Source organism: Gambusia affinis, linkage group LG06, assembly GCF_019740435.1.
Source record: "Gambusia affinis linkage group LG06, SWU_Gaff_1.0, whole genome shotgun sequence".
Taxonomy (NCBI): Eukaryota; Metazoa; Chordata; class Actinopteri; order Cyprinodontiformes; family Poeciliidae; genus Gambusia; species Gambusia affinis.
Genome location: NC_057873.1, coordinates 20,884,251 through 20,895,787, shown reverse-complemented (window position 1 = coordinate 20,895,787; position 11,537 = coordinate 20,884,251). Strand labels below are relative to the sequence as shown.

At 39.0% G+C, this 11,537-nt stretch overlaps 1 protein-coding gene across 1 annotated transcript; it reads left to right on the top strand.

Annotated features, from left to right (window-relative positions):
* Window positions 1–1,151: 1,151 nt before the first annotated feature.
* Window positions 1,152–10,209, top strand: ankk1 (ankyrin repeat and kinase domain containing 1). Its single transcript, XM_044120608.1, has 9 exons — window positions 1,152–1,460; window positions 2,590–2,872; window positions 2,949–3,100; window positions 3,451–3,500; window positions 4,610–4,765; window positions 5,362–5,486; window positions 6,078–6,111; window positions 6,637–6,877; window positions 8,386–10,209. The coding sequence occupies exons 1-9, from the start codon at window positions 1,276–1,278 to the stop codon at window positions 9,431–9,433; spliced, it is 2,274 nt and encodes a 757-aa protein (XP_043976543.1). The 5' UTR covers window positions 1,152–1,275; the 3' UTR covers window positions 9,434–10,209.
* Window positions 10,210–11,537: the final 1,328 nt, after the last annotated feature.

Below are 11,537 nucleotides of genomic sequence, written 5' to 3'. Positions count from 1 at the left end.
AATCTAGGCTTTGCCTAGTTGCACAGCAAGTTTCTTAAGAGAATAAACAAACAATCATTAAGATTGAAAAACAACCAGGCAGTAAGTGTAAAAGTCCTTGAGGCACAAAGGCTAACGTTTTCTCTTTCTGTCTCAGAGGCTTAAAGCAAATTGCCCAACTGTGCTTTTAAGAAATTAGACTTTACATTAAATGTGAAAAATTCTACACACTCTTAATAATAAATACCCAGAATTATTTAATTGTCGATATGCATAATTAAAAAGTAATCAATAATTGCTTTATTAAAACACATCTTCCACCAGAATGTTTTAAAAAGAAATGTCTGCTACGATACAACAGTTTCCTCTCCTTACCCAACCTTGTGTGATAACAACAGTCATTTTGAATGCACTCCAATTGAGGAAACCTTTGATAGTTTCTCTATTCTGAAAGAAAACAACTGCCTTTGAGGTTATTGGTCAATTAGTGAAGAGAATACAGAAAGCTATCTGTGAAAAGACGTCCACAAACAAAGTGTTATAGGGTAATGGAAAACACAGGGTTCAGGAAACTGGGAGAATAAAGTCCTGCTGAACAGGTTACACAGAAAGACAGATGTCACTTATGTCCCAGTGATAGGTGTAGGTCATGGTAGGATGAAATACAGTATGAAGTCTGTAAATTTGATTTGAAAACAAACTGAGGTCTTAGTAACGTATATATTTTGAGACCAGCCTGAAATGAGTTTGGATTACTTTCAGCTGTCAGGGAAGATTTCCAACGGTCATCAACCTGATTTCAAAGACAGCACAGAGTCCTTCCACTGATTAAATAAATTTGGGATTAAATAAATGTCTTGTTAAAGTACAATGAGATAGATAGACGGTTCATTAGGGTGTTAAGTCACTGTAAATATAGACTTCAATCACTATGTGCGTAGGTACAATTTCAGCCTGAATAATTGATACTGTGTTGTTGTTAAATTCAAAGCTTATGTTATCTTACCATCAAAGTGGAGAGATTATAAATTTAGATTGCATTGCTTAGATTACAGAGTTGTTCCGTAAGAAACCATGAATGTTGGAAAACTGGTTGAGCAACATGACAACACAAATCAGCTTTGCACTTCAGCTCTGCCCACAAAGGGCAAAACTCTGCGTATGCTGTGAACTTTCCTGTTCACCTGAATGAGCAACAAGTTCCCGCAGATCGGCTGGGTGAGATGGATCTGTAGGACAAAAGCTGTTTCAGTTTAGGACTGGACTCTTAACGGTGGCCGGAGGATCCTTGTACTCATGGATTGCTGTGACACATCAGCTGGACAATTCAGGGACTTCAAGAGGGACGACTTTGAGGCTGAATGGACTAAGGTGGCCGAAGGTAGATTTGGTCATGTGTACCAAGTCAAAGTCAAGCTCTGGCGGGAAAAGTGTGCTCTGAAAACCTTTGATGCAACATTGTCTGCCAACAACTTTTACAGGTATGAAATACATTCAACTCTCTGGAAGGTTTTTCATATTGAACTATTCTTTTATTCAGGTGGAATGATCACACAATATGGACAACAAGGATTTTAAAAAGAAAATTTTGGAACTGGGTGCATACATTTGATTTCATTGACTTTGGTGTTCCACAATCCTCCAGCTTATTATACAAATTAAAGGTTCCTGGCTTGTTCTTTAACATCAGACCCAGTTAAACTTCCGCTGAGGGAGACAGGTTGCATCAGATCATTGAAACGTGGCCAAAACTGAGAGTTCCCAAACACATACTGGTTTTGGAGTTGATGAATCTGGTAGATGTTAAACTTTTCAAAATGTTACATTTGCTTAGTTTGAGCTATGTCCCAGAGCTCAAACTGAGGCCAAGGAGAGAGCAAATTGAATTAAATCAATGAATTAAATTAAAAAAGAAGTTCTTAAATTACTACCTAGAATTTGGTCATACACTTGTTAGAAGTTCAGTTTTTGAGGGTCTTTTAACCAAACAATGATGGGTGTGTACATGAGTTGTTTTTATGCTATATGTCTGGTTTGACCCTGTATAGATAGCAGACAAAACATAAATTTATATTATGAGGACTTTTTTAGGATTTTATAAAGATTTTTCCATCTGTCACTCTCTGGTAGTCAGAACAGGAGCCAAACAGCAAGTACAAAAAGACTCAGTTGTCAGATTACTGAACTCTTGACTTGACAATAATACTGCACTAAGGCACACAGAGGACACTTAACATATATGTTGCTGCTCCATGTGACTGTATCCTATATACTACTGATTCCCCATTATAACTCAGGTCAGTGTTACTTATTACCTTTGCAATAACCAACTCATGATTCTTTTCATCCTGTATCGTTTACTTATGTCTACCAGTATATGGCAAATAAATCAATCTGAATCTAATTCCACCTTTCTGCATCCGGATCTTTATTTTTTTTAAAACAATACTGCAGTATAAAAACACAGAGTTAGTGACTTTCAAGCTTGTTTTGTATTTGAAAGGATGTGGACTTTTGGACCACACTCTATATATTTTAACATTCTTTATAAAGTCAAAACTACAAATATTTTCCTCATTGTTTTCTTTTATCTATGATTTTACTTCACAGGAAAACAAAAGATGTATTGTCCAACATAGCCAAGTTGAAGTTTAGGTACATTTTGTCCATCTATGGCGTGTGCAGCGAAGCTACAGCTGTTGTCATGGAGTACATGAGTAATGGATCCCTAAACAATCTCCTAGTCAGTCACCACTTCATGTGGCAAAAGAAGTTCCAGATGGTCCATGAGATTTCTATGGCCATGAATTTCCTTCACAGCGCGAAACCTCCGCTGCTTCATCTTAACCTCAAGACTTCCAACATCCTACTGGACGATCATCTTCATGTCAAGGTCAGTGAAGCACCTTTCCAGATAATATCCATTAGCGATGTATGATGATGAGTTATTTCAACTCTTCTTGCCCAAGGTTTCAGATTTTGGTCTTGTCCACTGGGAGGATGGCATGTGCAAGGCGACGTTCATGGAGCGCCTGACAGCAAGAGGCAACATAAACTACATTCCTCCTGAGGTCTTCACCGAATGCTCCGATTCACCAGGAACTGCTTTTGATGTTTACAGGTGACCTGCTATGAGCTGTCTTCAATGTCCACAACCAGAATCTCTGCATTTTATTTTGTTTGATTCAGTGCACAATCCAAAATTCACACAGCATAACCTTGTTCTTGTTTGTATTCTGGATGTTTCTGATGTTTTCCAGCCATAGAGACATTGGACATTTTGCTCCCATCTGACTCACTCTCTCTTGCCCCTTTTTTTCCCTCAATATTTTATTGGATGTCAGAAAGAAGGACAGGAAAAGTTCTCTGTGCCCTTGTGTGAAAGAGCATAAGTCACAAAGTTTCCTGAATGCACATAATGTAAAATTATACATTTATTATTGAAAATCCTTTTCCTGCTTTGATCCGCAGCTTCGGGATAGTGATTTGGGAGATACTGACACAGCAGAAACCCTACACAGGTAGGAATTAATTATTTGAAATGAATCACATCTCCACATCAAACAGATTTATTACTCTTACTTTGGTGAAGAGTCATGTAACATTTAACAAGGTCAAAATGTGCTTCTTAAAGTAAAAGTCACTGAGGCTTCAAAGATCTTACTGCTGTATAAGAAATTAAGTCGGTCCTATGCCATGTCTTCATGGAAAGTCAGTTTTATTTATCATTTTGCCAACAGAAGACAATTTAAACATGATCTCTCCTTTTTGATGCTTTTACAGATAAGAATCTAAAAGTTGTGCCACACATTTGTATTTAACCCCCATTACTATGACATTGCCAAAGCATCTAGTGATACTGACAGGCTGGGCAAGAAGAGCACAACTTAGGAGAAGCAGGCAACAGGTTTTTGTTTACTCTGGGGGAGCTGTAAAAATGTCACAGCTCCGGTGAGAAAATAGTGGCTCTTCATGCTGAGGATTAGAGAAAATTACTGCACATTAACCTGAATCTTGTTCAGGCAATTATCAGATATTTAAGATTAAAGTGAATCCTTGTGTTGCAGTTCAAAACTTAAGTCCAATGTATAATCTGTGGCAGGACCTGAAAACGGCTCTCTGATCAATCTGACTAAGCTTAAGCTCCGTTGCAAAGAAGAAAGTGCAAAACTGTGAGTTTTTAGATATGCAAAAACAACAGAGACATACCCCAAAAAACTTGTACACAGAGAAAAAAACACTTAATTTTACTACATTTGAGTTTAAGTGTACAGGTCTAGGGGAAACCCATGCAAAATTAATATCCATATATTACAGGCAGCAGAAGAAAAGTTATTGATTAATGACAAAAATGACAGAAATCAACACCATAAGCTATGAAATAGTTTAATTACAGCATGAATAATATTCAAAGATAATAGACAAAACCTGTACTAAGTTTCTTTAGTTAATCCAATGAGGACGTGCACATTTAACTGCTGAAGATGAAAATCTTATGAACGTCTCTGCAGCTGCATGTGTCATGTGTCTTGGTCCAATTAGTTTCAATTGATGTAAAATATTCTGAGAAGTACTTTTGTGTATAACAGATAAGGTGAATTGAACTGACAGACATATCTTGTCATCACAGGGTGCAGTGTGACCAAGGTGCTGCTGCAGGTATCAAAAGGGAAGAGGCCCTGTTTGGAGATGATTCCTGAGAAGAGGCCCGAGGAGTGCGACGAGTTGATCTGCATCATGCAACAGTGCTGGGACAAGAATCCCCAGATGAGGCCCCTATTCTCAGGTTCCAACATCAAATATAATAATAATGATTAAAAAAAAACAGTTTTAGGATCTTGTGTTTTACATGCATTTATCCAATTTATGCCAGTTAAGCTTCAACAAATAAGAAGGTGACACCTCTCTTGTGCTGGTCCTGCAAGTTTGTACATTTATCAAAACAGTATGTGCTTTCCCTTCACCTCAATATGAAAACTGAGACAGAAAAAGTTTTTTTGTGAATCCTCTCATGAGTGTGACGGAAAATTACACCGGTAAAATTAGATTTAATCATTCCCACAAGGTTTTTACAAGCACATGGGTGTATATACAGGAATTGTTTTTGTGAATACAAATCAGTGTCATGTTTATTTATAAAACCCTCATCTGCCAATTTGTAATTATCCGCCATTTCACAGCTTGTATTACCACATCTGTGACTGAATTTTGTGCTAAGCCATGCATGAACATTCCATATCAAAGCAAATTTTAGACAATCCCACTGGGTTTTTGAGCTGCAATTCAGTCAACACCTTTGTGCTGTCAACAGTATTTTTTTTTTGTTCAACATGATGTTCGTCTTTAATATAGTCTTAGTGGTTTCCTGCTTTTTGTTTGCAGACACTGTGAGGAAAACAGAGACTCTGAACGAAGTCTTGAAGATCCCAGGAACAATAACAGGTCAAAGGAAGGACGAACCTGAGCAGGAATCAAAGTATCCCTGGATGTTCTCGCCAGCACACAAAGTTAGTTCACTCTGATGCACTCACTGAGTTTTGCATCAAATGTATTCTTATGTATTTTCCTCTGTTGGCGTTGCCTTGTGCTTATCTCAAACTTCTCTGTAGCTATTAATTACCTGTTCTCTGCTTTATTTGTGATTTCTCCTCTTTTCTCATTTCAGCTTTTGTTTTGCTTTTTTCTTATGTATGCCTGCTTGACCTATGGCTGTCAGTCCTGTTTTCTGTCCTCTGATCACAGCTGTGAGAATCTAGTCATATAACTATAACCATACAGAATTGGCCCTGCATGCTGTTTTATATGTAGTGTAGATTGCTATAAAAATATTGCAACATTTAATTTGCAAAGTCACTGTATATGTAGACAGTGACTTTGTGCATAGTTAAGCTCTAGAAACCACCCCCTTGGTTTCTAGGTTATTGAGTTATTTCAGTTATTTACCAGTGTGAATAACTGAATGCCTTAAAAAAGTACAGGCTCTGTTAAGCTTTTTAAAACTATAACCACACATTAGTTGGCTTTGTAATGAGATAAGCATAAACTCAAATATACAATAATCTGTGGTATTTCTTTTTTATTTGTCTTTCCCCCTTTAGGTCAGTTTACTTGAGATGTCTGAAACACTTTCAGGTAAGTCCAGGTGGATTCACATACACAACTGGGACACAACTGGATTTTGGCTGTTTACTAACTCTTCAACTGTGGTATTATACCTGCATCTCTTATCCCGGTAGAATATTTTATTCAGAAAGTTACAATGCTGGAGCTTTGATAGAGTTTTAGCTAGCAAAAGCCTCTAAGGGGTGTCAAACTCCATTCCTCATGGTGTTCTGCAACTTTTAGATGTGCCTCTGGTGCTCCACACCTGAACAGAATAATTAGGTCATTAGCAAGGCTCTGGAGAACTGATCTACACAAGAATGAGGTAATTAAGCCACTTCATTCCAGCGTTTTTTGTACCAGTGGCACATCTAAAAACTGCAGGACAGCGGCCCTTGAGGACTGGCGTTTGAGACCTGTCCTGTAGCATTTCAAAGCCTGCACTTATGTAACAACAACAGAAAAGTTCTCTTTAATAAAGAAAAAAAAAAACCCTCGCAATTTAATTTTACTATGGAGTGATCAGCATTTCTGTCCTTTGTTTTCCTTTTACAGATGACCACCACGGCAAGAACAGCATTCTCTCTATGCTGGCCAAAAAGGACTTTAGCAGTTTCAGGCAGTCTGTGAAAGGAGATGACGTGTACATGCAGTATTCGGGCCAAAAGAGCCTGCTTCACTTCACGGTAGCCAGCGGTGATGCAGAAAGTGTCAAGCATGTCCTGAGTCTGGGTGCTGAAGTGAACTGTACAACTGCCAGAGGTTACACTCCCCTTATCATCGCTGTTTTGCAAAGGTCTGTATGAAAATCTGGGCACAAAGTGTTCTTCGAGTGGAGCAAGGCAGAGTTGTTGATGTTGGAGCTTGAATATATTAACATTTTGTGAAGAACACCGATGAACTTTTCATGGGATACACATTTTGTTCTCTTTGGAGCTTGGAGAGAAGAATAATGCTGCTCTTATTCAGATATGAGCAGTAGAAGAGATTCTTACTGAAACAAAATGACCAATAGAAACACAAAGGGAAATGTCAGACAAAACTGATTTTCACTTTTAAAAGGTGTGAAAGGAGGGATTGTTGGGGTAGAAAAATTATCATTCAACAGGGTGGGGAGTCCTATGCAGGGATACAAATACTTTTCTAAGTGCCAGTTTAAGAAGACAGAAATATGTGAAAAATCTGCTGTGAGTCAGTGGTTCAGATAAACACAACCAGCCGGGTCAAGCATTCAGGAGATAAAACACTGGCCAGCTTATCTGTTTGTGCTTTTACGGAGGCATGCTCACAGAGAAGATTCTCTCAGTGCATGCTGTGTAGAAAATTAAAATTGATAATGACGTGTGTCAGTGGAGGTCCTATTTAGAACACAGACCAATTATGGCATACTGTGGATCAAATGCAATCTGTCAGAGATACGGGTGTATTTGGGCAGAAAATGACAACCACACTATTTTAATCTTATTTTAGTCGCAATAAGGTATAAAACTAAGGCATGACTGTTAACGCATTGCATTTTCTGACCCGAACTGGTACTTTTTTGAGCATTTGTGCCCATACACACAGTTACATGTCTATGTGTACACATGTGATGTGTACATAATGTGATTCTTCTTGATAAAATTTTGAAGATGAACCAACCGAGGCACCTCTTAAAAGAGGGACAATATGTAAAATAGACCTTTTAGATCTTATATTTTCATAAAACACTAGCAGTTTCATATTATATTCAATGTTGTCCATTGTTGCTCCCGGAAAACATCAAAACCTTTGGGCCCTATAGTGCAGCGCATTGTGTGTGGGTGCATAATGCTGAAAAAGCTTAGAAAGAAAGGTTTGAGTCCAGTAACAATATAAAGATGTTCGTTGTAAAGAGTACCAGTAATTTTCAACATGCCATTTACATTTTTTTTTTGTCATAACTGCATGCAGTGTTTTAATATCTCTGAAAGATGTTGGTCTCATTTTCTAGCAGAAATAAAATTCTTGGTTGACTGTGTATCAATTTAGATTTTAACCTGCCAGGAACATGAATAATTTTAAGCTTAACTAAATTATCCAGCAGCAAATTCCACATCACTAATCCTGCTTGTTTCATTTTTTGTGTTGTAGGAATTGTCTTTTTTTGTCCCACTGACTTTCTCATATTCTTTTTGAGAAGGATGATACTAAGATAAATGTTGACCTTCTACACACGATTGGTTAAATACAAATGCGTGGCCTTGATGTGGCAATTTTTTTCTATTCTATTCGGAGTGATGTTAAGCAGAAGATAATGGTGTCAAATTCTATCTTTTTGCACAGGTTTTATGACATCACCTGTTTACTGCTGGATCATGGAGCATCTACAACGCAAGGGGACAAAGACCAGTGGACGCCGCTGCATTTTGCAGCACAGAATGGGGATGACAGAACCATCCGTCTCCTACTGGAAAAAGGAGCTGCGGCCGATGTGCGAGAAAAAGCCGGTTGGTTGCCTCTCCACCTGGCGTGCCAGAATGGCCATGAGACAGTTGTGCGCCTGCTGCTTTCGCGGATGTCAGAGGACGCCATTGTAAATCAGGTGGAGGAGGAAGGTAGAACACCGCTCCACATTGCATGCTCCTACGGGCATGTCAACATCGCCAAACTTCTCATTGGTAGTGGTGTGGATCCGAACGCTATGGACTATTCTTTCTCCACTGCTCTCCATCTGGCAGCTGAGCAAGGCCATAACCGCATAGTCAGACTCCTGTTGACTAAGGAGGTCAAAACTGACATTCCAGACATCAGGAGATACACACCACTTCATCTGGCTGCTCTGAAGGGTCATACAGGCATTTGCAGGCAGCTGCTTTCCAACGGGGCCAACCCGAACTGCAAGACCGATCAAGAGTGGACTCCCATGCACCTGGCAGCCCTAAGAGGACATGAGGCTATAGTGGTCCTTCTGGAGAATAAGGGTGGTTCAGTGAATGCAAAAGGCCAGAATGGCTGGACTCCACTGCACCTGGCCTGCCACCAGAGTGAATCGGAGGTAGTGGTGAAGCTTCTGGCAGCAAAAGCTGACCCAAACGTCAAAGAGGAAAGTGACGGATGGACACCCCTGCACCTCGCCTGTGCCAGTCTGTGCTTTCCATGTGTCCTCCACTTAATATCACATCAGGCAGATGTCAATGCATTAAACTCAGGAAAGGCAACACCTTTACACTTAGCTTGCCAACATGGCTGCATGCCCATTGTTAAAGCTCTGCTGCTAAATGGAGCAGATAAGACACTGATGGACTCTTCTGGATCCACAGCACTGAATGTAGCCCAGAGGTGTGAAAAATGGGAAATCGTGGAGCTGCTGAAAAATGAATGTGAATTGTAAATTACAGCAAAGAAAGGTTTTTGATAATTGACCACAGTGCAGTATTGTTGACCCGGTCATTGGGACTTTGGTGTGACATTTTGTACCAGGATGTTGAAGGTTTTTGATAAGTTTTGTCGTTTTTGTTATGACAAGAATAGTTTTTAAAAGTGGATTAGAAGTAGACATTTAAAGACTTTTAACATTTTGCTTGTCCAACATCCAACTACAAATATATAAATATATAATTGAGGCCGACTGAGATTTTGCTCAGGCAACTAAATAGGCCTGGTTTCACAATTGGCTTTTCACAAAGTACTCTGTTTTTTTCTTTATAAGCACTTGATAAAACTAGTTGGCTCTCCAGCAGATCATATTTATATAACCAATAAACATGAGGCCACAATGAAGCCTGTGAACAACACCACATGTTGTGGGGGAGCGTTTGTTTTGTCTGTTTGTTTTGTTTGCTGAGCATCAGAAGGTGCCTCAGTGGTCAGTCATATTACAAACATCCAGTATAGGTGGATTTCATACACAAATGTTGTTTTGGTTACATGAGAAACCTATTTTTATTACATTTGTCAAACAATCATGTTATCTCGATGCAAATGACAAGCCAAAAAAACCCACAAAAAAAACCCAGCACTGTCTAAAATGGCACTGCCACTGTTCCCAAAGCATGTATGTAAATTTAAGAAAATTGCTTTCAGACTTGTGAAAACTGACATCAACGGTACAATGAAACATGACAGTGAGTTTAAATGTGGGTATCATTATTCTTGTCACTGGGAGAAGAAAACAAAACTAAAGGAGAGAGGCTGTAAGAACTTCTACACACCCTCATTACATGGAGACAAAATGTTCATTCAAAAATCTGGCTAAATCAAAAATGACAGTATTTTTATTTTAAAAAAAATCCACTGTGTGGCTAATGATAGGAAAAGATAATTATAAGACAATTCCAACATAGCAATGGGAGTGCTACACAGCTTGCGCCATGCTCAGTTACCAGACTGACATCTTATTAAAATGAAATGAAATGCCTGCATTCAGGAGCATCAGTGACCTACACTGTGCTTTCACAGGGCTTATCCTGCAACTGCAAGATTCAAATGTCTGGAGATCTGAGAGTTCAAACTAACTACATGACTATAAATAGACATAAACTGGGATAAGATTTTGCCAAGTAACAGTGATGTGTTAAACATGACATTACAGAAGAAAATAATCTTTCCCACCTCTTTGACCTCCATGTAATTTAGGTTCTTTCAGGTTGGTTGATTACGCAGTTTTGAATGATTGAGACCAAAAGAACAAAAAACAAAATAACATGAAATCATTAAGCCTCTTTATACTGTTTTGGTAGAAAAGTAATTGAATATTGATTCTCTGCCCCATTTGTAATCCCTTAATACATTTGTGTTATATACAAGACATTTTGTCTCAAACCAAAGTGTTGGTTATCACATTAAATGCAACATTATAAAACATTTCCCATAACCTTGATCAATAGAGAAGCCACATAGTTTCAGACTTCAGCCGAACATTTGTTTAAATTTTTCCGTATTAATGAAATGACATCAAACTTATATAGAGTGTTATTAGGACATGCAAAGAAAAAATGTCACTTAATTGCACCATTGGCCCTTCTGACCAACACCAGCAGATATGGTAGGTGGAGTGGAGTGTATTGCCCAAAGACACGACAGAGACGGATGGAGATGTCTTCATCCATCCACCTATTTTCTGTACACCCTTGGGAGGAGTGCTGGTGTCTATCTCCAGCTAACCGAGAGGCAGGGTACATCCGGCACAGGTCGCCAGTCTGTCGCAGGGAAACACAGAGACAGACGGGACAAATAACCGCACTCAAACCTGGGGAGAATTTAGAGAGACCATTTAACCTGACAGTCATGCTTTTGGACTGTGGGAGGAAGACGGAGAACCCGGAGAGAACCCACGCATGCACAGGGAGAACATGCAAACTCCATGCAGGAATCGAACCCAGGACCTTCTTGCTGCAAGGCAACAGTGCTATCAACTGCACCACTGTGCAGCCCCATTTCATATCTTAAATGTGATTAATCTTGTACCAATTGCAGGTCCTGTTCACTCCCCATTA

Excerpts from the sequence above, each read along its gene's own strand:
- ankk1 (XM_044120608.1), top strand. The coding sequence starts at position 1,276 with ATGGATTGCTGTGACACATCAGCTGGACAATTCAGGGACTTCAAGAGG. Across the intron at positions 4,766-5,361 it reads GATGAGGCCCCTATTCTCAG|ACACTGTGAGGAAAACAGAG; the intron begins GTTCCAACATCA and ends TTTTGTTTGCAG. Across the intron at positions 6,112-6,636 it reads GATGTCTGAAACACTTTCAG|ATGACCACCACGGCAAGAAC; the intron begins GTAAGTCCAGGT and ends TTCCTTTTACAG.